The sequence below is a fragment of the Micromys minutus genome (genome assembly GCF_963924665.1).
Source record: "Micromys minutus genome assembly, chromosome: 9".
NCBI classification, from domain to species: domain Eukaryota; kingdom Metazoa; phylum Chordata; class Mammalia; order Rodentia; family Muridae; genus Micromys; species Micromys minutus.
In genome coordinates this window covers 26704946-26731564 of record NC_137978.1, presented here as the reverse complement: position 1 = coordinate 26731564, position 26619 = coordinate 26704946, and the positions used below count along the sequence as shown (strand labels likewise).

Genomic DNA, 26619 nt, shown 5'->3' with positions numbered 1-26619 from the left:
GTTTCAGTAAATGTATTTTAAAAGTAGTTCAGAGCATTTTGTTGCAGTTACTAAGGAAGACTGGAGACTGTTAGTCCCTCTGCAGAAATGCTGTGCACAGAAGCGAAATGATCAAATGCTGAGACAATAATGAACTTCAAGAAAGTGGCGTAGCCATCTCGTGCCTGTAAGAGAAAAAAAAAAATCAATGTGGATGCTTTCAGCAATCCTAGCAAACTATTAACAGGCATTTGGAGAACAAAGGCTTGGATGAAGAAAAGATTTTCTAACATGTAACAAAATATAAGGCAGAAGGCAGGCCAGCTTTGTGGCAGTTGTCCGAGAATGATTCAGCATGATATCTGTTACTCTTGGTTGTAGAGTAGACTAAAAATTACAAATCACACTTCTGACCAACTGTTTTACAGGGGTCTTTGTAAGGAACTGTTCATGCTAACCTGTTGGTGATACTACCCTAAAGCCTGATTGTACTCTTGCACTGAGATAATCTCCTGGGAAGCAATTTGGCAAGATACATTAAAAGCCATAAAATGTTTATACTCTTGTCCTGAGTAATTCCATCCCATGAAATTTAGGACTAGAAAATAATGGAAACAGTGAAGGCCATAGTGCACACAGCATGTGCTAATCGATGTCCACTGTGAATTACTGTGACGCCAGAGAACATACAGCAGCTCAAATGTGTATAAAATGTGTATAAAAGTGTCATTATAAAACTTGGGATATAATATTAAGTTTAAAAAGATGGTGTCACGTTTCCTACACACTTTCTTTGTGCTCCCTGAGGTTTATGGTCAGCAGCTGGAAGAACAAACGAGTCAGTCAGCTGTCAGCAATGAACGTGAGCAGCCCCCAGCCTCCGATTTTGCTTTGCTACTTTCCAAACGCTCTATAACTTCCCCAGCAAGTCTTCAACACAATACCAAAGAACACAGAAGCAGTTTGGTAAAATCCATCTTTTTTCTTTTTCCTTTGGATCTTACTGGCCTCCCGACTAGAGGAACTTAGGTAGGAGAAAAGTGAATTGGGGGATTCAAACAATTCCAATGGAGTTTCTAGTGTGTGAGTGTGAGTGTGTGAGTGTGTATGTCTCTGTGTGTATACCAGCAAACCCCAAAGATCTTGCCTCCCAGCACTGGGTTTACACGTGTGTAATGGAGAGCGAACTCAGGTCTGAACACTTGCACTACAAGTGGACCGAGCTCTCTCCCCACCCTCTGGGGAATTTTTTGAAATGCTGGTTTCACAACAGCCCCTGGAAGGTGCAAAGTCCCAAACCTTGGCAGATAAATGTCATGAAGAAGACCTGTATACCAACACTTGGCAGCTAAAATCACTTGGAGAATTTTAGTTCCCGCTTGTCTAAAACTAGGGCGTGACACCCGGCAGAGACAGACGCCGGAAGAAGCAGCAGCTTTGCTGTCTCGGGGCATTCATTCCACCTGACCGACAGAGCCCAGTGGAATGCCGGCAGAAAGCCCGCTCTCCACTTCAGCTCTCCGGCTTATTTGTTGCTGATCCTATGCTCCAGTTCCCCTTATCTAAACCTCTCTTGTCCTTTCACGCTTAATTACCATCCGACTCTGACAGCTCAACCCCCTTAGTGTCCTATTCTAAACGGCCGAGAATCAAATGGAACAAGGGAGCCAAATACTTTAAAAACAAATCACCGAGCAAAATAAAACAAATGAACTCAATTCTGTCTTGTCCATGCAGCTACTTTCTCCAGAATTAGTTTTTTTTTTTTAAAGAAAGAGCCTAATTAATAATACACTTAGCTTATAATATTATTGAGAATAATCTCTAATGGTTGAATAGGCAAAGAACTGCTAATACCATGAGGCTATTCATTATGAATAATTCATACTAGGAATCCTTAAAATCTAAATTGGGCTCACTGGAGATAATCTTATCTCTATAAAGTATAAACACTTACCACAATTTCTTCATTTTGAAGCTGCCCCTCTGTGTGTACTAAATCTAAAGCATAAATTTAATAGAAATAGGTTAAGGCTCAAATATATAAAGAAAGCCATTGAAATTTGTACCCAGCAAAATGTGATTATTTGGCAAACTATAAGTTAAAGGCAGATTTAAGTGAGTTATCATTACTTGGGGGTTGAAATTTGATAAGACATTTGGCTTAAAGGTTTTTAAAAAATGAGTTATAAAATACCTCTAGTGATTTTATAATCACTAGATAATAAATCTAGTGATTTTATACAAATGTAAATTATACTAAAGAATAAAGTAAGCAATCAATAAAATGCAGAATGCAGAAAGTCCTCCCTTTAAAAAGTGATTTATTGTATGTATGTATGTATGTATGTATGTATGTATGTATATAAGTGCTCTATCTGCATGTACACCTTCATGCCAGAAAAGGATATCAGATCTCACTATACATGATTGTAAGTTACCATGTGGCTGCTGGGAATTGAACTCTGGGCTTTTTCAAGAGCAGTCAGTGCTCTTAACCAATACACTATCTCCCCAGCCCCCAAGCTCCTCCCTTTTATTGATCAAGCTCCTAACAGACTTTTATGCAAGAAGCAATTTTTCCTACATGAAAATCTCACCATGATGTAGAATGGCCTATGACATGACCTCTTCTTGTACCCAAGTTTAATAATATACTATTTGTATAATGTTAGGCTGGATTAGTTTATTTAGCCATGAATTACTAATTATTTAGTTAATATAACAATACCTTTTAAAAAATTGGTTATTTTATTTACATTTCAAATGTTGTCACCCTTCCCAGTTTCCCCTCTGCTAGCCCCCAATCCCCTAACCCCTTGCCTATATGAGGGTACTCACCCACCCACCCACCCATTTCTGCCTCACCACCCTAGCATCCCCTTATGCTGGGGCATCGAGCCTTAACAGGATCAAGGGCCTCCCTTCCCTAATGCCAGATAAGGCTACATATGCAGCTGGAGCCATGGGTCCCTCCATGTGAACTCTATAGTTGGTGGCTTAGTATGGGAGCTCTGGGGAGTCCAGTTAGTTGTTCTTTCTAGAGGGTTGCAGTTCCCTTCAGTTCCTTCAGTCCTCCTCCTAACTCTTCCACTGGGGTCCCCAGGCTCAGTCCGATGGTTGACTGCGAGCATCTGAATCTGTATTGGTCAAGCTCTGGCAGAGCCTCTCAGGGGATAGCCATATCAGGCTCCTGTCAGCAAGCACTTCTTGGCATCAACAATAGTGTCTGGGTTTGGTGTCTGCGGATGGGATGGATCCCTAGGTGGGGTGGTCTTTTGGTCTTTCCTTCAGTCTCTGCTCTACTCTGTTCATGCATTTCCTTGGAAGGCACTAGGTTTCAACCTCATCTGCTGTGATCTGGAAGCTTGGGATATCCCTCTCAAATCAAATTTATCAATCTACATTTGCCTGGCTCCTGAGGCTTATATTTTCTTTTCTCCTTGTAGCTTTTCTCCTGTTTTTCAGGATTTGCTAAGAATGGGAGATAGACACATGAAAGAATTATGTGTGTTTATGCTGTGGACAGTGGATATTTATAAAAAGATTGTTGAGTCTTTTTTTTTTTCTTGGTTTTTTGGTTTTTGTTTTTGTTTTGAAACAGTGACTCACTATGTAGTGATGGCTGGCCTAGAATGATCTATGTAGATCAAGCTAGCCTCAAACTCTGAGATTCCCCCTGCCTCTCTCTGTCTTCTGAATCCTGGGACTGAGGACATGTGCCACCACACCCAGCTCAGCTGATATTTGAACATTATTATTAATCCAGAAGGAAAGGTATGAAGCTAATATTTGTTTGCTTGTCATATATAAGCCACTAGTTCACAAAAGCTTTAAATGTGTCATGTCTATTTTTGAAAAAGTCCTAAAATGCTGAAAATGTTGTTATATAAATAGTGTGATGATGACTGCACAAACGTGTGTTTTCTAGGCCTTATGTTATTAGAGAATCATTAACATTACCTGTTATTTACCAAAATGCAGTTGAACTGAAGCTCAGAGGCAGAGGCCAGGCACTCACCCACTCCCGTGTGCTCAGAACAGTACTGGAGACATGAATACACACCTTTTTCAACCCACTGCTCAAAATCCAACGGCTCTTTAGATGTGGTCTTTTCAATCCTCAAAGTCCGCACTAGTGTTACAAATAAATAAATAAGAATGTCAATTAGTGACTCCATTCTTGGCATTGCGTCTGTGCTTCTTTTCTCTGCTGCCCTTGACTGCCAGGCACTGTTAGGGACAACACAAAGTACCAGCACCAGGAATCCTGGAAGCTATGGCCATTTTCCCATAAATCCTGCAGTAAAGCATAAACTGTACAATGGTAGCCTTGTTAGTATTTGTCACTACAGAGCACAAATCTACTGCTTTTCTGAATCTGGTTATTATATGGAGTATTTATATACTGGTTGTGACACTACTAGTAATCATGGCCACAAGTCTTTATGGAGAACATGCTGAGTCAGGCATATTTGTCATTCTCTCTTGGCTGAAGTCTTTATCAGAAAGATATTACTAACCTACTTTCCTGGTGAGGACACAGGCTTTACAGAAGTCAGGAAAAGCATTCCAGAACAGGGCCTCCGTAATGACAGAAGCACAGCACCCATGTACCTTCCTTCTGCACAGGGTTTTCTCCATGTCCCCCCACATGACCTCCAGAACCATCCTTCCCTTCTCTGTCCTACTCTGGAGGACCCAACTCCTACAAATTATGCCTCCTAGACCAATTTACCAACTCACTTTTCTTTGGGGATGGCAAGTGGATGGCTGGTGGATGGCCGGTGGCAGGCACCAGAAGATTGGAGGGCAGAGAAGTGAGACCAGAATATTTTATCTACACTCTGTCCTGCTTCATGCCATGTCTTTGCTGATCTTTTCCCTTCAAGACTGCAGCTCCTGCTGGCCAGGCCTCCCTGTACAATCTCAAATACACACACACACACACACACACACACATACACACACACACACACACACACACGGGCTCTTATAAGAGCCTTTCCTTTTCTTGTCTCAGGACGCAGTGGGTCCCTGCTGTAGTTGGTTTCTGAGGGCCCCATTGTCCATTATTCATTCCTGCAACCCAGGCCAGAATTTTATAAGTATATCTATTAATAAGGTCTCTTCATTTGAAACATCTGGGATCTATTCTGTTTACTGCCATGATTCTGACATACTTTATCACAGACGGGACTTATGTTCCTAGGGGCGATTCAACTCCTAATCCCCAGAAAATGTCATTACCAATGGAAGAACCAGAACTATTTAATGAGAATACTTGGGGTTATCAGATTTACAGCAAGAATCTGAGAACTACAGGCTAAGTGAACCGAGGACAGGGATCCATAGAGCCCAGGATTGGGGCAAGCCAGCCTCTTACATTCCTAATAGTCTTCTGCCAAAGACATTCACACAGCAAGCTGCACGGAAATTATGATGTGCTTTGGAAGGGTTTGCAACTTAAGAGGCTAACTGTGCTGAAGGCAGTTAACTCAGACTCTCCACCCTCCCACTTCAGCAATAAAACTGGGTCCCGTGTTGTAAGGAAAACTAGTCTTTTGCCAAAAGTTTACATGTGTTCTCTGCCTACACAAAAATTAAAGGATAATAAAAATTAATGTGTGATTTGCTTACCCAAGTAACTCTGAATCACAAGCTTTTCAATCTTTACGTGTTTGTGAAAAAAAATAATGAACTCCTGGGGAAACATGCCTGTGGTGGTCCAAAAGGTTTCTGGATTCCTAGTGTTCATTTTAAAGGAAGGAAGGGAATAGACAGATAAAAATATAATCATAATGTTATAATGAATAAATATTAAAAACCAGCTATTGTTTCAATTTACAATCCCTTTCTAACTTATTTCTGCCTAGAATCTCAACTTTAGTACTTTTTTTTAAGCTGACATATTCTTTTCTAAAATGCTGAAAGAGAGCTGATGTCACTCCCATCTAAAAGGCTGCGGCAGTCCCAGCGACCATCAACCCACCCTTTCGGTCCACCATTAAAGTATACTGCCTCCCATTACTACATCACCCATCACTGCTGCCACAGCCAGCTGCTTGCAACTCTCAAACACATCCTACAGACACATGCTTCTATGCCTCCATTAATGTGTCTCTTGACCCCAAAGCCCTTCTACCTTTTGTGAAGGTTATGGTCCCTTCTCTAACTCCAGCAGATGAGAATCACCTCCTTGGTGCGTTCTACTTCCTTCATAGCATTTGTACCACTCTTTGCTTTTATGTCCCTATAGGCCCAGACACTTGCCTTTCTCTGTTTTTATGTCCCTAATAATTATTATAGTAGGGGACTCACAGTATATAAACAATGTTTGCTGAAGAAACTGAAGTTTCAAGTATCTCATCAATCACTAAGATGACCAATACAACAAAGATACAGAGCATTCCCATGATTCCAGAAATTCTCTCATCTTTCTTCCAGACAAATTTCTATATCCCTTAGCCAACAACTGCCTCGGTTTCCATCACAATGGGCCATGCATCCCTTTGTAGTCAGACCTAGGGCCTCGTTTGTGCTAGGCAAGGGTTGTACTGCTGAGCCACACCCATAGCTTGTTCTGTTTTTTTGTTTTGTTTTTCTTTTTTCTTTGTTTTTGCTTTTGTAGGGTATCACTTGAACTTGCTATGTCTCTGAGGATGACCTTGAGCTGCTTCATCCTCCTGCTTCTCCATCTCTCCAGCTCCCAGGTGCTGGGATCACATGTATTACGCACCACTGAACTCAATTTTGTATCATTTTGGGAACTAAACCTGGGCTTCATACATTTAGGCAAGTGTTCTACCAATTAAGCTACATCTCCAGAGTGAGTAAGTTAAATTTAAAATTTTTTACTTCCAACTAAAACACAGCAAAATTACCGAGTTTACTTCCAGCTTTATTAATTTCTCCACCTCCTCATTTTCTTTTGAATCAGGGTTGAGACAGGGCCTCCCTATGTAGCTCTGCTTGGCCTTTATCCTCTTACCTCGGCTTCTCAAGTGCTTGGATTACAGGCTTTTACCATTATGACCATTTTTCCTTTAGTTTTTGTAGATTCTTTGAGGTTTTCTATGGAAACAGCCACAGAATCTGTGAACAGAGAGTTCTACTGTGTTTTTCACCTATCGATCTTTTATATCCCTGCTTTCTGACCATACTCAGCAAGGTCTCCAGAAGACAGAAGCAGAAAGAATTCTTCCAATCTTAGGGGGAAAGTATCTCCAGTCTTACCACTGAGCTGAAAAGGTTTTCTATGTCTTTATCAGACTGAGGGACCCTCTTCTCTGCGGTTGTTGAGAGCAGATACCAGGATGAATTACGCATTTTCATGCATATAGCCCAGGGCACATCCATACTCAATATGTAGCCAAGATTGGCCTTGAACTTATGATCTTGCATTTACCTCCCTAGTACTAGAATTTCAGGCATGTGCTCGGTCTACTGATACGGTGAATTATTGTAAGTTCACCCTTGTGTTCCTGTGATAATATGAATTGTATAAGTCTTGTATTCCTAGAGTAAAATATATTTTTTAGACTCATTTTGGGGGCTTTCATCCTTTTATTCTTGTTTGGTTAAGACTGGTTCTTGCTACAAAGACCAAGCTGGCCTCAGCCTAAAACTCATGATACTCCTGCCTTAGTCTCCCCAGTGTGAACATCATGAGAATGTGTTACAATGGCCAACTTAATTTAAAATATGTTTTTAAAATTTTTTAACTTTCTTTCAAAAAGAACACTGGTCTTTAAGATTTCTTTTATGCTCTGTTTGGTTTTGATAATGGGATGCTGGTGTAATATTTGGTGGGAAATCTCCCCCTCTGTGGAGGATTAATTTCAGGCAGCCTCAAGCATGGTTGGTGAGCTCTCTATCATGGAGCTATACGCCTGCTTTGTTTATTTTTATAAGGGCTTGTAAGACGTGGATATTTCTTCTTTGAGTGTTTGATAGTTTCAGTAGTGGGTAGGAATTAAAAAATTTTATGTGTATAGGTGTTTTCCTACATGTATATGTGGAGGCCAAGAGAGGGCATCCGATCTACTGTAACTGGAGTCACAAACTGATTTGAGTTGCCCCGTGGGTGCTGGGAATTGAACCAGGGTCTGCTAGAACAGCAAGTGCACTTGACTGCTGAGCCACCATCTCTCTCCAGCCCAACCTTTCGCTATTTCTACAGTTCAAGTGATTTGAGGATTTGTCCCTTTCCTCTTAAATTGCTAAACTTTATTAGCTCAGTTTTGTTATTTACAATGCAATTCTTTTAGATTCTCTATTAATATAGTTTCTTTCTTTTTAGTATTGGAAATTTACGCATCCTGTACTTCTGCTTGCTTGTTGAAACAGTCTCTTCATGTAGCTATGCTGGCCCTGAGCTTAGAACTCTCCTGCCTCACCTCTGAGAACTAGGATTACAAACTGTTTGGAGATCATACTCGGGGCTTTGTGCTCGTGTACGCTAAGCATGCAGTTCACCACCTGATCTCCAGCCCTGTCATACTTCCCACTTTCTTTGGATTTAATTTGTTCCTTTTTCTGGATTCCCAAGTTGTTGTTGTTGTTGTTTTTTTCTTTCACTTTTTGAGGCTGGGCCTCGCTGTGTGGCTCAGAGGCCTTCTGGGTACTGAGATTGCAGCTGTGAACTACCATTCCCAGCTAAGAGCGTCTCTTCATGATTTCAGTTTTCTGAAATTGATGGGACCTATTCAGGGAAATTCAATGTGCACTTGTTTGATATGCCACCACTAATGACAGTATTTCAGGTCAATTGATCAAGGTCATGGACAGCACTGAGCAGATCGTCTCTTTACTGGCTCATGTCACTCCATCTTTATTGAGAGGACAGTGTTAAAATATCCATTTGTAGGTTTCTTTTATCTTTGCCCTCATATATTTAAAAAATTGATTATTAGTTCTCAGACATGTAGAAATGTAATTTCCTAAGTAATTGACCCTTTAAGAGTATAAAATATTCCTTTATTCCTAGTAATCTTATTATCTTCTTCTACTTTATTATGAATATAATTAATCATCTTTCAAATATATAGTTTGTGGGGAAGATAATTTCTTACTCACTTATTTTCTACCTATTGACATGTTAAATTTTATTATAGTTTCTCTTGAGTTGGTTTTGTAGTTGTCTAAAGACAGGTTTTCACTGTGTATCTCTGCTGGCCTGGAACTCACTATGTAGACCAGGCTAGCCTCAAATTCACAGAGATCAACCTTCCTCTACCTCCCAAGCACTGGGATTAAAAGTTTGCAGAGCTACAATGCACCACGGCCTCCCAGTTCTTAAAAGGGGTCTTGTTACTTAGCTCAGGCTAGCCTCAAAATTTTAGTCCTCTTGCCTCCGGCTCTTTAGTAGGATTACAGGCAAACACCAAGACACTAGGGTGGCTCTTTCTTTTGTTTATTTTTAAAAGTGTTATAGTGGTTATATATATATATATATATATATATATATATATATATATATATATATATATATATATACTATATAAGAACCTTGTGGGTCTGGGGAGATGGTCAGTAGCTAAAGTTCTTACCATGGCAGCCAGGAAGACAAAGTTTGGCTCTCTAAAACTATCAATGCCAGGCAGATACAGTAGCTTTCCTATAATCCCAGCCTAGGAAGTCAGAACCAAAGGATGCCCAGGCCAAGACCAAGCTAGCTAGCAAGACCAGCGAGTCATTGGTGAGCTCTGTATTTTACTGAGAAACCATGCCTCAGTGAATAAGGTGGAAGAACAATAGAGGAAGATTCCAGACATCAACCTCAGGCCCACACACAGAAACACACACACACTCATGTACATTATATTAGTTACTTTATAATTGCTGAGATAAAACACAATAACCAAGGCAATATATAAAATAAAAATAAAAATTGGGGACTCACAGTTCTAGAGGTTTACCTATTCCCAGCATGTCAGGGAGCATGGCAGCAGTCATGCATGGTGCTAAAGCAGATGAGAGTGTCCATCCTTGGCAGCAAAGGGTATGGCTACACTTTCTAGCAATGGTGTAGGTTTTGAACCCTCAAAGCCCACCCTCAGTAACACATATCCTCTAACAAGGCCCCACCTCCTAATTCTTCCCAAACAGTTCCACCAACTGGGGACCAAGTGTTCAAATATATGAGCTTATGAGAACCATTCTATTCAAACCACCACATACACATTACACACACACACACACACACACACACACACACACACACACACACATGAAAAAGAAAAGGGAAAAGAGAGCTTTGTGATAGTCAAATCACTCAGAACTTCATGTTTATGTGACTGTAATATATTTTATATATAATTAATTTCACAATATAATGTTTTGAAATCATAAAGTGACTGGCTATCTCTCAAAGAAACTCAGAAAAATATATGTTTACTATTTAGTACATTTCATATAGGTTTGAGTCTTCATCTGGTATTATACCTCTTCAAATTGCAAAGTTCATTTAATATTTTCTGCCATGCCTGTGACAAACAAAATAGCTTTACTTTTGGAAGTGTGTTTTAGCAAGAGAAAGAATTCCAGGTTGACAGTTTTATGTCTATTTGCATCTCCTGTTGAGCATCTGTCAGACACTAGCTGAAGAGCTCTCTCTAGCAAGCAGGCCTGCCTTCATCAGCACTGCTGTGCCTCAGCAAACTGCAATTCTTTTCCTCCAGCTGTTTAAACATTTCTTTCTTTTTCAGTGTTTCCTGGGACAAAGTCTTTATATTTATCCAGCAGTTAAGAGAACTGATTTCTCATTTAGAGGACTTAGGTTCAGTTCCCACACTGCAGCTCACACTTTTCTATAACTCAAATTTCAGGGGATCTGATGCTCTCTTCTAGTCTCCATGGGACCAGGCATGTATGTGATACACATTCATACATGCAAAAAAAAACAAAACAAAAAAAAAACAACAAAAAAAACCCACTCACATACAAATAACTTTTTTTAAATTAAAGGCTTTAAAAAGGGAGGCATGTTGCACAATATTCTGGTCTTGCCTTAGAGCAATGATCATCTCTAATTAAAGGGAAGGGTATTTCTGGAAAGATCTCTGTTCTAAATGGACAACTTAAAGACGAATTTCTGCGGTTCTGTGTATATATGTACACTAATTTTTCTATACCAAATCAGTGGGATAAAAAACTATTACTTGAATTTTACAGCAACTATGACACAGGCAAAGGCAGGTATTAAGTTTCTGACTCAAGCCTTACATTTGTGTTATCATATAGAATAATTGAGAGTTAGAAACATGCATGTTAGTTGATTCTATCATTCATTTATCTGTGGGACTTTTTTTTTTTTAATAACAAACTAGTTTACTTTTGGTACTCTTTTTGTTAATCTTTAAAGCAGGTTGAAATACTTTTTATTGTTTTTTGTTTGTTTGTTTTTGTTTTTCAAGACATGGCTACTCTGGGTAACTATGGCTATCCTGGAACTTGCTCTATAGACCAGGCTGGCTATAAACTCAGAGATTCACCTTGCCTCTGCCTCCCAAGTACTGGGACTAAAAGCATGCATCACCATTGCTTAGCCAAAAACACTTTTTAAAAAAAGTGTTTTTTTAAAGGCTGTAAATATACTGTATTTATGCATATGTGTTTATGCTACATGTGTGCAGGTGCCCACAGAGGTCAGAAGAGGATCTTAGATCCCTTGGAGCTGGAGTTCCAGGTTGTGAACATCTAATGTGGATGCTGAGAACAAACTCTAGTCCTCTCTAAGACAGCAAGCACTCTAAACTTCTGAGACCTCCCGTTAGCCACCCCTGCTCCTGTTTTTTATGAGACAGGATCTCATTATGCAGTTCAGAATAGCCGTGAATTCAAGGCAATCTCCTGCCTCAGCCTCCCAGTACAGTAAGATTATAGGTATGAAATACCATGCCCAGTTGAAAACAGTTTTTGTGTATGTTCACCACTTCCTAAATTATAAAATCCCTAAACAAATTTGCAGTCATGTGTGTGTGTGTGTGCACATACATTTATATATGTGTGCCACAGATAAATTACACTCACATGCTTTTTAGTATTAGCCAAATTTAACAAATATTTTGTGTTCTAAATCAACAACCTAGTCAACAAACAATTCAAGTTTTTGTAGAGTCAAAGATAACCAAAACACGGGCTGATTTCTATGAATTCACAACTGAGAGAGGACATAATATTATGGATAAACAATTACAAAAACAAAACAAAACAATAAAACAAAAAAAAAATCAAGTCACCCACTTTCATACTAGAGACTTAAAGCCTCTAAGTCCTGAAGTCATGAAGTGGAGACAGAGCCATGAAATGACCCCACTGGATGGAAAGGTGTGAGAAAGGAGCAGCAACTGACCTGGATTGTTGGGACCTTGTCCAAGCACAACAGAGTATGGAGATTGTAACAGCTCCATCTTACAATGGCTCTGCCTCGATAATTAAAACCAGTGTAATGTGTCACCTGTCTTCCTCCAAGTCTAAAATAAAGATAATCTAATAAATCCTTTCAGCTCCAAATGATATGATTCCACCAGTCAGAGCAAAAGGATTTAAGAAAAAGAAACCAGAACTATTTAAAAGAGGTGTTCTCAGTCTAGAGAAATACCGGCTATTCTCCCAGAAGACCCAGAAGCTACACAGTGGCTGACAATAGTCTGAAACTCCAGTCAAGGGGATCTGACATCCCCTTCTGGCCTTTCCAGGTACTGACCATACAGCCATATGTGTAGGCAAAATCCACATAAAATAAAATTTAGAAATGAGAAGAAGTGGTATGTTCTCCATTGGCCACTTTTTCTTGGAGTAAAAGGTCTGAGAAAACTACTTACTCTACCTAGAACACACTCTAGCACTGGCCAAGCGGGACTGGAATGAAGCACACATGTAGGAAGGGCAAGAAGTGAGCCATTCAGCTTAGCAAAGATGCTGCTTAGACCAGCAAGCAAACAGTACCTAGGAAGCAACAGTGTTTATATATTTTTATTTCTAAGAAAAATCTAGAATTAAGCCAAAGCCTGATATTAAAATTTTACTCTTCCATAAAATGAAGTTGCTGTCTTGTTTTTTGTTTGTCTGTTTGTTTGTTTTGTTTGTCTCGGTAAAACACCTTTTTAAAACCTATTCATGGGACACACACATACATATGAGCAAAAACACCAGTATACACAAAATGAAAATAAATACATCTTACAACACTCATGCACATCTATTTGCAAAGTAGGAATGGTGGAACACAACTCTAATCCTGGACTCTGAGACAGGAGAATTTGAATTTAAGACAAATCTAGGTAGTAAGTAAATACTATGTAGTTAGGTCCTGACTTAGAAAACACAAATCACAATAAATAGACTGCTTGTTTACTATGGGAGGTCCCTTGGTCTAATTGCTAGAAAAATAGAATAAAAATTTTAGAAAGTCAAACCTATTTGCACAAAGTGGTCAGTCTAAGAATTATGAAAGATGAAATAATGTATTTGCAATTCAATTAATTCAATAATGGCCCTGAAAATAGATACTATATAGTCACCTAGCTCACTAAATATTTATTAAACTACTTAATAGTGTCAGTTGTTATGAACTTGGGCTCCCTGATCTAACATAACCCTGGACGAGGACAGAAGAGGCCCTCTTACCCATCGATGATGTTTTCAGGCGGGTGCCTTTCATCACTCGACGTGGCCAGAATCACTTCTGCCCCTTCGGTGCCCGAGCAGAGATCCACCTTCCTCATCTCAAAAACAGCCTGCAATTTTTATAAACACACAGGAATAAAAAAAGCAACTCTTGATTCTCAGCAGAAGAGAAAGCAAGGCTGTTGCCTAGCACACAGTTTAACAACCAAGCTATTCAAAACGTGGGAGGGACTTGCACATTTGTTTCTGCAAACTTCTGCCCTTTACCTGGGATGACCTATAAAATATGATCATTTCCATTGCTGTGCTCCACAAAATGTCTGTGACTACTTGAACTGACATCATTATTCTTATAAAATTAAAACCCTCAGTAATTATATAAAGATAGTTAACAAGCTGTGGTGACATAAATTACGAGTGATCTTTATTGTCTATAGCTGTATTTATGGGGTTTTTTTGTTTTTGTTTTTGTTTGGAGGCTAAAAACAGATATTTTGTGAGTATCTTTACCCGTAGCAATCCAAGTATCAAAAAAATTTACTATTACAGTTTTTGTTTTACAGTCTGGGTCACTCTCAAGCCCAAGATGGTCTAAAAATCACTAGTAGCCTAGGCTGGCCTAGAACTTGCAGTAATATTCCTGCCCCTACTCTCCCGTGCTTGGATTACAGGCATGAGCTGCCACACCTGGCTGCATTTTGGGGATGGTAGCAAACACTCAGGATCTTCCTTCATCTACCCCCAGTGAGCTGGGGTTTCAGGCCTGCCCACCACACCAGGCTGATTTACATTTGACACTCTTGTTTTTTGGTTGGTGAGGGTGAAGTCTGTCTAAATCTCATGTACATGGAATCATAGTTCAGGCTTATCCCTATCTGGCATCTTTCCCTCACTGTGTTTGTGAGATTTGTCAATGTCGTATGCACGTTAAGTACAGTTAGGTGCAGCTGCAGCACAGCCCCCATGCATGTCACCTGAGATGAGATCAAAGAAACAAGCCCCTGTGAAGCTCCACAGGAAGCTGCTGCTAGCTGAAAAGCAAAGAAAGGTTTCTTCGGTCTTGTGTACATTAGAGCAGACCCAATTTAGGAGAAATTACTTATTTGAAATAAGAAGTATGTTACATGTACTTAAAATTACAACATGGTCTAAAGATGCAGAAGAATTGATTTGTCCCTTATGGCATCTCCCAGACAAAGGAAAAGATGTGAAAGATGTGAACTCTCTAGGGGAGAAATGATCTGTTTACTCTACCTTCTGTTGAGATACTGAATCAAACAAGGTTAGAAGCAGCTCAACAGATGATGCAGGTGCTGTCGGTACCCATATGCTAATTTGTATCAGAAGATACAAAGATACCCATATAGAAATCTGTTAAACAATTTAGAAAGAACACAGACAAAATGGGTGAACAGAAAGTGAGTTTTACAAGAGAAACAAAAACTTAAAAGGAACAACACAGAAATTCAGGCATTGAAAAATACAGTTGTGTAAAGTTTTTTTTTTTTTTTTTAAATGTTAGCTAGGCTTAACATCAGATAGAATTTAACATTAATCAAAGATCAGTGGACTAGCAAGATGGCTCAGTCAGGAAGGATGTTTCCAGCCATGCCTAATGTGAGATCAGTCTCCAGAATACATACATGTGTACATACATGTATGTGGTACACAGACATGCAGGAAAAACACCATTCACTTAATTTACTTTTAATAAATTAACCTAAAAAATAACTAAGTGAACTGAAATGTGCACAATTGGAATTGATCTTAGGAGACTGAGTAGTGTAGAAGAAAACTGTGAAGAAAGATGGTTAACATTTTACCAATCTAAAACATAAGTTCACAGCTGCAAATAACTTTAAAATTTAAGCTGCACAAACACACAGAAGATTCTACTTAGGCATGATTAGCCTATTGCTGATAGAAAAAGAAAAAAAGCAAAGCAGTAAGAGCAAAAACCACAACAACGTATCTCTGGAAACACTGGTCCCTCCAGAGGTGTACCCACTAATGTAGGTGGGGTTTAGTCCAATCAAGATTAACCATCGAAGTAAATGCTTCTAGATCAGATCTAGCTCTGTAAAAATGAAAGTACTAGTGATGTTAAATACACTGTTAATAAAGATCTCATAGAGAAACTGGCTTAAAACTCTCTGTAAAGGACTCAGGATTTGGCTGCAAGCGTGACTTAGTAAAAGAGCATTTGCCTTATATGTAAGAAGTACTGGGTTGTTTCCCAGCAGCAAAACAAGAACAGAAAAGTAGGGAACAGCAGAATGAAAAGCAGAAGCAGGAAATCTTCGGTGGACTTAGTGACACCCACCTGTGTAATTCAGTACTCAGGAGGTGGAGGCCGGAGGGTCAGACGCTCAGGTCTATCCTCAGCATACAACAAGCAAAGCTGGAGACCAACCTGGCGGTGTAAGACCTTTCTCAAAAAGTAAAAACAAAACAAAAATAAATAAATAGTATGAGGTGAGAAGAAGGTAATGAAATCACACCCACAGAATCATAGTATTAAAGTTATTAACACTGAACATGAAGCAAAATACTATTAACTCAAAATAGACTAGGGGGCTGGGGGTAACAGCTCAGCAGGAGAATACTGGTCTAACATGCACAAGGTCTTGGGCCAGATCCCAGTACAGCGAAACCAGACAGAGACAAAGAGAAACACTAGGATGGTAAGGATCCATATCATAATCTTAGGTTTGTAGAATAACCAATAAAGATTAAACCAACAAAGAAAAAGAGAAGGTTTCTTTGGTTCAAATGGTGGAAGTCTGGACTCTAACTATAGTGGAAGGTGGTGGAACCTTTAAGAGATGAAACCTACTGGGAGGTAAACAGGTCACAATGGCCCTCTTAAAGTGATTACTAAGGAGGGTCTCAGGGTCTTGGGGAGTAGGCTGCGGGGAGGAGTGGACTCATTTCCCTGCTCTCCTGCGTCCACCTCTGGCCTTGTGAACTCTCTTTCCCCCACCATTCCATCTATCACCTATGAGATCCTTACCCACACCAAGCAGATGGTAGCATGTTCTTGGTTCTTCAGAGCAGTGTGTTAAATAAACCTACTTTCTTTACAAATCACCCAGCTTCAACGATTTTATTATAGAAATACAAACAGACTAAGATTAAAAGCCACCAGAAGATTAAAAAAAAAATGCAGTACCACAAAACCAAAAAAATAAATAACCCCCCCCAAAAACTTGACTATACTGAAAGACGGTGGAAACACAGATTTAAACATAAACATAAATACATTATCTTTCCACTTACCATTAATAAACTAAACACTAGCTTATTAGACTGGATTTAAAAATCAACCAAATAATATTTTGAGACACACTCTAATTTTATAAAGATGCAGAATGAAAGCAAACAATAGAATATAGTATACTTTGTTTTTCTTCTTTCTTCCTAGCTAGGGTCTTTTTATTTAGCCTAAGCTGGCTTTGAACTTGTGCAAGTGTACACAGACACACACATACAAAGAGAGAGACAGAGAGAGGGAGTCAGAGAGACATAAAGGCGTTATTTGATCCATACCTGGTTAAGTGTTTATAGGGCCTGTTTTGTTTGTTTGTTTTTTAAGACAAGTTTTCACTATGTTTATAATGTTGGGCTCAAACCTGTGGTTCTTCTGCCTCTGCCTCCCCAGTGCTAGGATGACAGGTAGGTACCTGTATACCACCCAGCCCAGCTCTAGAGCCATTTTTTATTTCAAAATTGGTAGTTCTTCAATCATTTTTATAATTCAAATACTTGTACCAAACACTTTCTCTGTTGAGGCATTTTGTAGGCCTTATGTTAATTACTGAAAACTTTTGTTTCACTTCTGTTTGGTGTTCATATTAGCAAAATGTTTACTTTCCATTATAGTTCAAAAGGGTGTCAAGAGTATTGAAAGCTGCAGTCATGCTGTGAGAGACGTGTTCTAACATTTCTGTGCCCATTTTTCCTGAATAATCTAATCACAACCTCCATGCTACTGGTACCAGAGAAACAGGTATGGGATAAATATTGTTAATTCTTAAAGAGGAGGATAATAGAGAATTCATATGTGTGTGTATGTATGTATATAAACACTTAACCAGGCATGGATCAAATAACCCCTTTATGTCTCTCTGTGTCCCTCTCTCTGTCTCTCTCAGTCCCCCCCCCCACCGTGAGTGTGTGTGTGTGTGTGTGTGTGTGTGTGTGTGTGTGTGTGTACAATTGTACACGTTCAAAGCCAGCTTAGGCTAAATAAAAAGACCTATCTAGGAAGAAAGAAAAAAAAAACAAATTATACTGTATTCTATCATTTGCTTTCAGTCTGTGTCTTTTTATAAAATTAAAGTGTGTTGCAAAATATCATTCATATTACATATACATATATAATATATATAATGCTGGTGAACTTAGAAACAAAATCCTTAGTTTATTACAAGTTGAAAATATAGATACAAGTTAAAATTGGAGGTAATAATAACAGTAACTACCAAGTTACACCAGAATAACTTTCTTTTTCTCATCTTGGAGTTCCTACCAATTAGGAGCATGTTTGTTTCTGAGATTTTTAACAAATATTTTCAAGATACACCTTGGACCAGGAAAATATGGGCTGAATGACAGACAATACTCCTCCAATTACTTATAACTCTCTGAATAGCTACACTCGGGCAATAATTAGCAAAATAAAATGAACTTTTACTATTCAGCACTTCATAAAATTTCAATTCATTTTTATAGTGCTAGGAATTAAACCCAGAGCTTTCAGAACGCTAGGTGCATGGTCTACCATTGAAGCTATACTCCCATTCAAAACTTTTGTGGCTTGGCAAAGTGGTGCAGATCTGTAATCAAAGCCTGTGGGAGGCTAAAAGTAAGATTATCACAAGTGGGCAGGGAGCCTGGGCTACAGTAAACTCCAGGCCATCCTCAGCTAGGGAGTAAGATCCTATTGCCACAGGGAGGGGGAAGCAGAAATAAGTAAAGGTATTTTTGAAATAATATCTTTGTTAAATTCGATAAGAAGTGTGCTTATCAACTCTGTAGACAGGACAAAGCTGTCAGCTTATATGCTGAATAACAGAACTGGCCCTTGGAAGACTTGCTGGAGGGATAGGGTGTGTAGTTCTGTTGTACAGCAGTAGCTTAGCATGTTCATGACCCTGGGTCCAATGAATGAGAGGGAGGGAGGGAGGAAGGAAAGGAGAGAACAAGGTAGAACAGTTTCATTGTACAAGGTTATGCTCATCCATTTACATATTATCTATGGCTGCCTTTGTGTGGCAGAACTGAGTCGCTGTCACAGACTATAAAGCCTAAAATATTATTTGGCCCTTTATGACCCTTGATCTAGATATATTAAAATTTAATTTGTTTAGTCCATGACAAAACCAATTTAAGACAACACTGTCAAAAGGTAAAATTTAAAAGTGTTATTTTAGATTTACTAAAAGTTAGGTTGAAGGTGTAACCAGTGGGCAGGCATTGGCCCCAGGTTTGATATCCGACAGCCTAATAAAACAAAACACAAGAAGTAAAAGAGGTTGTACATTCCATAAGATTCTTTGAACATCAGTAAGGGGTCCAGAACCTTTCAAGGACATTATGAAGCTCCATACTGTTTGGGGGAGAAAAACAAACTCATGACCATGTCCCCCAAATGAATAAATGAAATAAACAAACATTTTAAAAATTTCCAGTGCCCCTTCCAGTTGTATAAATACTAAAGATGAACACCCCCTGTAAAAGGATGACAGATAAATTTGTGGTGTTTTTATATTTTCTAATTCTACTTTTACCATCTGAATTGGTGTGAATGTCTCAGAACCGGTAAATACAGGATGTATATCTCATGTGGATAAATAACATATAAGGGAGAATCAATCCATGTTCAAAAGAATTGCAGGTCAGGCTGAAGCCCCATATACTATGAAGGTCAAGGCTGGAGGATTAGAGTGAGTTTAAGGCTTTCCTGGGCTACAAGAGACCTGCTTCCCCCCAAAAAACAAAAACAAATAAACAAACAAAAAATCCCACAAAATGTTTTAATATCTATGTATATAGTATACAAATAAGATACAGTGTGTTCTCTTCAAATTTTCAGGTTTTTTTTACCTTATTCTTAAATGATCTAAGATGTCTAAGGAAAGAGCAAACAAGCACTTTAATATATAATGAATATACAAGTGCTTTAATACAAACGAATGTACCCAGAACAACAATATCTGTCCTGCAAATCAAGGGGCAGAGATTGGGCTTTCCTTACATTTTTGTTGAAATTAATGAGAAAGAGGCAAACCAACTCCAAGAAACCCATAAAACCACTCAACAGACATGTTTCCACACAGCTCCAAGTTGCAGGTTTGAGAGGACATGCTTGATCTAAGTAAGCATGAATACTCTCAGAAGCTCTCTACCAAAGATAACATCCATCCTTTCTGTGTTTTACAGTGAGGGACGGCAGGTGCCCTTCACCGGGACCATTGGTTTTCTTCTTACATATACAGTGTGGCCCTTTCTGGTACTTCTTCCAGAAAACCCGAGTCAAGTCCTGGGTTGATTTTCTCGTTGACCAGCATCCTTGGGTCTGGGTAATCTTACATCTGCCTGCCCCAAATCCTTTCCTATACCATCCACTGGTAACTCTGGCATAAATTAAACACCTGTTATTCTCTGTTTCCCATGGTGGCAGCCCGGAAACAGCTCTCTCACCTCCTCACCAAGTCCCAGACCTAAATGATTTCAAATAACCTAAATGCACCCACACCGACTTTAAGTATTATTCATAGCTGTTTGAGATTGGACGATGCCAATGATGTCTTCCGTTTGACATATTAACTGTAATTTGTAATTGTCCTTCCTTTTGAGGGTCAAAGCATCATTTCAGGGCACTAAAAGTTCTTGGGGCGGGGGCCTAGAGAGAGGCCAGGCCCTAGTCCGGCAGTCCTCTCCCAGCGACATCTCGGCTCCTCCCACGGTCACCCGCCGCGCGTCTCCTCACAAACGGTTCCTTCCCGCCCGCATCCCTCCGCACGCCTCGCCACCGAGCTCCCACCTCTTCGGTGCCCGCCCACCGTGTTGCAGCACAGACCCACTCGTCGGAGCCACGGGCAGCTTCGCAAAAGGACCCAGTCCGCTCGCGATCCCCGCCCCGCTCCGCCCCGCCCCGCCCCGCCCCAGCCTCAGCGGAGTTCCCCGGCGCGCGCTCTGAGCAGCTCCGCCCCGCCCTCTCCTGGCACTGGACCCGCCTAGATGCGCCACCCCGCTTGCGTGTCTTTCCTCAGGACTACCCTCACCCGGCTCCGCGTTGCCTCGGGGGCCCCCCCAGGTCTCTAGGGACACGTCCTCGCGCGGGCACGCACACGCACGGTCCAGCCCCGCCCCTTTCACCCTTACCCTGACTGCCAGGCTTTCTCAGATCGGAGGGCCCACCCCACTCCTGGTTCCGCCCCGTCATATGCCCCGCCCACCAAGGACCAGACCACGCCCCTCATGCCGGCCCGCGCACGCGCGCCTACCCAGCCAAGGCCTCCCCCCCCTCCTCGCTAGTCCCGCGGTCCCACGGCGCCAGGTCGCCCCCAGCCCCTCCCTCTTGCCACCCTCTGTGTGTGTCCCACCCTCACGGGCTTTGTGGCCTAGGTGCCGAGCCGCTTCCTGGTCAGCCGCTCAGTGGAGGAAGGAGCCCCAGTGAGGTGCAGCCGCTCGCTGCCCCAGGCAGGGGCACAGGTAGGTGGCGGCCGCGGGTCGGGCCGCTCGCCGAGCCTCGGGCAGCGCGTGGGTGCGGGGGCGGAGTGTGAGGGGCTGGGGGAGGGGAAAGGCCCTAGGGATGAGGTAGAGCTCGCGGTGGGAGAGGTGGGAGGATGAAGATTTAGGGGTGCTTGAAGTGGGCTCAAGGGTGGGGTCCGCGGCGTCCGGGTTTAGACTGAGAGGGTGTGTGAGAATTAGGTTTCTGGGCGGGAGAGGGAGCGGATTTAGCTTAGGTGGACTTCGGGAGAGGCTTGGGTGGGAGTGCCGGGGAAGGGGGAAAAGAAAAAGGGTTGGGGAGTGCACGGAGGGAAGGAGCTGGGGTTGGAATAGGGGGAGGGGTGGGGCTGGGGGGGCAGGGAAGAAACTAGTTGAGGCCGTGGATTGTGAAGTTGGAGATAGTGAGGCGTGAAGAAAAGGGATTCTGAAGGTTGAGGACGCAAAACCGGGAAAGAGATGGAGAGACTAGGGTGCTAAGAGGAACCTCGATGGTGAGAGGAAGGGAAGAATCGTGAGGGAGAGGAGGATGGGGGCTGGAAACGGGTCGCTAGGAGGCAGGTGGAGGTGGGGTTGAGTCTGGAGGACCGGTGCCGAATTTTGAGGGGCACAGAAGAGTCTGGGTAGAAGATCTGGGAGTGAATGAGGAAGGTTAGAATTTGAAGAGTGGGGATTGAATTTTTTTTTTTTTTTTTTTTTTTTTTTTTTTTTTTTTTTTTTTTTTTGGTATGAAAAGCTAAAGAGTGTGTAAAACTATCAAGATGTGGGAGAGATTATCTTGCTCTTGGACAAAGTATGGGTCTGGATGTGACATGAGTTTGGGGGAGAAGGCGGTAGGGAAGTGTAAGTTACAGGGAAAAAGAAGTAGTGAAAAATTGAATAATGGCGGTGACACAGAACAATGAAGGTGCTTTGGTTTTGGTTAAAAATACTTTAGAACTACTTTCTCTTCGGATTTCTTCCCATGTTAAGAAAAAGTCTTTAAAAACCACTACATTTTCAAATAAGCGGCCTTAAGATGAAGGTCGTGGGTTGACAGTTGTTTTCCTGGTGTGTGGATATGGCGGCTTTCTGCCCTGGCAGTGAAGGAGAAATGCCTCATCCCTTAAGTGAGCCCTGGTTCTGTTTCCACCCACTCTTTTCCTCTGATGACCACTGTTTTTTTTTTTTTTTTGTTTGTTTGTTTGTTTGTTTTTGTTTTTTTTTTAATGTATTCCCTGCCCTCTTAACCCCCAGTTTGAGCCAGTATGAGGACCAGAGAGATGATGAAATGGTCGGTGAGATTAATTTTGAGTGTTTTAAAAACATGTTTAAGGCTGGCGTTGCATTTTTACTCTTGAGATACAGCATCATGCAAGTGGGAAGATCTTGTGCTTTGGTGTGACACAGCCCTGTGATTTGAGTTCAGATTCTGTCATTTAAGAGTTGTGAGCCTTAAGTAAGTTCCTTCATTTCTGTGAGGCTCTTCATCCATTAAGTAGCAATACTGACCTCCTAGGATCAGCGATTGCATGACATCGTTTTATATTGTACCTAACAATGCTTGCCAGCTTGTAGTATGTAATGGTAGCTTTCAATCACATCTGGAATCATTACCATTGATCATTACTTTGGCCTAGTTATTACTCTTAGAAGACTAATTATCTACAGAAGTTAGATATTCTTTTTGATGGTTTTTGGTTTTCTTTTTGTTGTTGTTGTTTTAATAAGCTCAGCTCACAGTTTTAGCACTCCCATCCCCAGGCAAGGACGGCTCTGTCTTTTAAGGGGCCAGTTGGTAGCAGGCCAACATGAACAATAGTGAAGGGCAAACAATATCCAATTTAGAAGTTTTACCTTTTATGGTTCTGAAAGTTGAAAGTTCAGACATTCATTTAAGTCTCAGATCACTTTATAGTACCTCACAAACTTCAGGAAATACTTTATTGGGAGAATGCAAGATGTTTAAAATAATTTTTAAAAAAGGTTACCTTGCATGATTCCCTAAATTAAGAGTAGTTCTTCAAATAACTGAAGAAAGCGAAGCCTTAGATGAATGTCTGGACAAATAATGTAGATTTACTCATCAGTAAATACTGAATTTTTTTTCCTCATTTAAAAAGAGAGTACTGTTTGATGAGCAGTCTGAAGATATGATATAGTCATAACTGTGCCCCCTTTTCTGAAAATGATCTTTGGAGGGTAAACTTGCCAGAAGGGGCAAGAGTAAGGGATTAGCATCCAAACTCTGGTCCCACACTACTGTGCCCTCTGCTGGATGGAATCATACTTCTAGTTTTCATGAGAAGTTGTCATCCATTCATTCCGTTTTACTCCAAAGTTTGTGGGAGGTTAGAGAGGATTAAGAGCAGTGCGTATATGTAAAACTTGGGTTTTTGTCTTTCCTTCCTTCAGCTTGTCAGCATTATGTTGTGTTGGTCCATTAAGAGACATTGTCTTACATAGGATTATCCTTTCTGCAGTTAGAGTCAGATCATTAGGCTAGCACAGTGGTTTATGACTGTAATCCCAGTACTTGGAAAGCTGTGGTTGAAAGATCACTTGAGTTTGAAGCCAGCCTGGCCTACATACTAAATTTCCAGCCACTCTAACATGGTGATAATGATAAAATGTTTTCTTTCCTTCATTCACCCATTTGATCACTTCTTGTCTGTGTATCAAATAACTTGTCTTTTTGCCATACCTAGGATCTACTTTCTGATATCTAGGAAGAGAAGGCTCTAAAGGTCTAGTCTTAAAGATCAAAGAATATTCTTTTTCTCCTGGTTAGGATTAAGGTCTGTGAGGTCGAAGGGGCCAAATGCTTGCCTCTGCTGAACGCAGCTCTTGGAGCAGGGGGTGGGGGGCATCTTTTCTGCAGCAGCCCTTGAATGCTGGCAAGAATATGAAGCGTGAGAGCTGGCACTATGACAAGACTGTTTTTTTTTAAACTGGTTTTTACTTTAGTTGTTTTGTCCTCCCTCCCCCCGCCCCCCACCTAGTACCAGTAGCAATATAGCCCCATCATCTGCTCTGCTTCTACCACCTGCAGAAGGGTCTGACAAGTGGGGGAGGAGCCTGCAGCTGTTGCCTGGAAGAGGCGCTGGCTCCTAGCAACAATATCAGCAGGCCCTTCAACTCAGCCCTAAATCTACCCCTCTGAGGTCTCATTCAGTTCAGCTTATATCTATTGAGTGCTTACTCAGTGAAAGTACCATGTTCAGCCTGAGAAAGAAAAAACTCACAGCGTTGGGTACAGTAACACGTGAGCATAGTACACAGTGTTAAGTGTTGTGTAAAAGGAAACACTGGGTGCCCTGGGAAAACCAGACAGGCATGGACTGGTCCTGGGGTTGGAGAAGTTTCCCAGGAGAATGCTGAGTGATGGTTGAGCTGAATGTTAATGATGAGCAGGAAATGGCTAGTTCAGGCAGAATAATCAAAAGCAGTAAACTAAGCTAATTCCAGTGGGTCAAGTGAGTGGCAGTTTACACATGTAGATTGGCAGGGCCACAGAACAGGACGTAGTAGATGAGCCGGAAAGGGTGAGGCTCCAGGGCTAGGCTGGCCCTCCTTTCTGATGTGCTTTATACACATAATTATTCTCGGGAGAAAAAAGAATAATAGTGATTCCCACAAACAAGATCATTGTTTGATCTTCAGAGACTCAACATTTTTGTCACTGACGTAATTGTTTGCTGACACTTGTAAGTGGCTTCAGGCCACATTGTAGGTATTGATGTAGAAGCTGACTTGATATACTCCAAAAGTCAACCAAAGTCTTTGAGGGTATTTCAGAGTCCTTTAGAAATATGGATAGTCCTACATGGTATTAAAACTCACATTTTCCTCTTATTGTAGAAATGGTAATCAGATGGTTTTATTTAACATGGCAGTTTCTCATGTAATTTGAAATCTCAGTTTCTCAATAAAACAGTATTTATTACAGTTAATTCTTGATGCATAATGTCACCATAGGGATTAAAGAAAAACACAACTGCTTTTTGGTTTTTAACTTACCTCAGAGAACTCTGACAGAATCTGAATAGATCTGACACTGGAGGACTGTGATGACTTTAGACTTTGTTGTGGAGGCTTTTATTTTTGAACTCAAGGCATCTTTTTGCTTGTGGTTTACCTAAGGCTTATGAAACCAGTAAACTAGTTCCATGACATTCTCCCGAGGGACTGTATCATACCAGAGTGTGGATGAATTGAATGTCTTTTTTTCTCTCTGTACAAAGCAGCAAAGACAGGCCTAGAAGCAAATCAGTAAGACATGGAGCCAAGTGCAACAAAGAGACGCGTGTGAGGTGCCAAACCAACGTGGGGAGTTACTTTTTTCTGTGTAAACATTTTTTAATTTCAGAATTCTAGTGGGTTCATAACATCTGATGAAATACTGTATGCTTTGTTTATTAATACTCAAGTGTTGGGCATTTAGGATGTTCCTTATTACTCTGCTAACATAAGCTGTGCTGCTGTGAATCTACTTCTAAAAGAATTGTTACTGGCATTTTTTGTAACTTCTGGGTGAACTTTTGAAATGAAATTTGAGCTCAAAGTTCTGAAGGATGAGTAGATTACTGAATTGGTGAGAAAAATGCAAAAGGGGCACTTCATGTAGAAACAGTGGAACAGCCTCGAAGTGACAAAGCTCTCAGCAATAGTTGAGTCTTGCTTTCCTCATAGTGGTAGGGTCATAAAGCTGTGGGCACAGTAAGGTGAAGTTTATACTACAGGTGACATTCTAATTGGATTTGCTTCCATGCACCTTGCTTTTACAGTTGCAACCAAGGCAATGGCTTACTACCTCAACTCAGAAGCCCACCTGGATCCAGGGCCCATCTATGTTCGAGAAAATGGGCGGCTACACATGGTTAATCTGGCTCTGGATGGTGTTAAGAACAGTCTGCAGAAGCCACGGCCTTTCAGACTCTTTCCCAAAGGCTTTTCTGTGGAGCTGTGCATGAACAGGGAAGACGACACTGCACAGAAAGAGAAGACTGATCACTTCATCTTCACGTACACCCGAGAGGGGAATCTGCGCTACTCTGCTAAATCTCTCTTCAGCCTGGTGCTGGGCTTCATCTCCGACAATGTTGATCACATTGATTCCCTTATTGGCTTTCCTGAGCAGATTGCTGAGAAGCTATTTTCTGCTGCTGAAGCCAGACAGAAATTCACAGAGCCAGGTGCAGGGCTGAGGGCTTTACAGAAATTCACTGAGGCCTATGGAAGTCTGGTGCTTTGCTCACTGTGCTTACGAAACAGGTGGGTATTCTCATTAGCTAG

The 26619-nt window shown here is 40.9% G+C and overlaps 2 protein-coding genes across 4 annotated transcripts in view; one reads left to right on the top strand and one right to left on the bottom strand.

Moving 5' to 3' along the window:
• On the bottom strand, positions 1-21354 carry IFT25 (intraflagellar transport 25). 3 transcript variants are annotated; one of them, XM_080921945.1, is made up of 7 exons: positions 21228-21354; positions 15935-16039; positions 13612-13721; positions 5620-5726; positions 4046-4114; positions 1937-1980; positions 1-164 (listed from the first exon to the last, which is right to left on the bottom strand). In XM_080921945.1, exons 3-7 carry the CDS (start codon positions 13707-13709, stop codon positions 51-53), a joined length of 432 nt encoding a protein of 143 aa, XP_080778071.1. In that variant the 5' UTR covers positions 13710-13721; positions 15935-16039; positions 21228-21354; the 3' UTR covers positions 1-50. The 3 variants fall into 3 exon arrangements, with proteins under 3 accessions (XP_080778071.1, XP_080778070.1, XP_080778072.1); XM_080921944.1 differs by lacking the exon at positions 21228-21354 and adding an exon at positions 20660-20759; XM_080921946.1 differs by lacking the exons at positions 13612-13721; positions 15935-16039; positions 21228-21354 and adding an exon at positions 12335-12415.
• LRRC42 (leucine rich repeat containing 42) overlaps positions 21156-26619 on the top strand; it is a 19898-nt gene continuing 14434 nt past the window's right edge. Inside the window, exons 1-2 of the mRNA XM_080921943.1 lie at positions 21156-21330; positions 26112-26598. Coding sequence (XP_080778069.1) covers positions 26126-26598 — 473 coding nt within the window. The 5' untranslated portion in view covers positions 21156-21330; positions 26112-26125. The remainder of the gene's footprint in view (positions 21331-26111; positions 26599-26619) is intronic.

Excerpts from the sequence above, each read along its gene's own strand:
- IFT25 (XM_080921945.1), bottom strand. The coding sequence starts at position 13,709 with ATGAGGAAGGTGGATCTCTGCTCGGGCACCGAAGGGGCAGAAGTGATT. Across the intron at positions 5,727-13,611 it reads CCTGAAAACATCATCGATGG|GAATCCAGAAACCTTTTGGA; the intron begins GTAAGAGGGCCT and ends AATGAACACTAG. Across the intron at positions 165-1,936 it reads TTCAAAATGAAGAAATTGTG|GCACGAGATGGCTACGCCAC; the intron begins GTAAGTGTTTAT and ends TTTCTCTTACAG.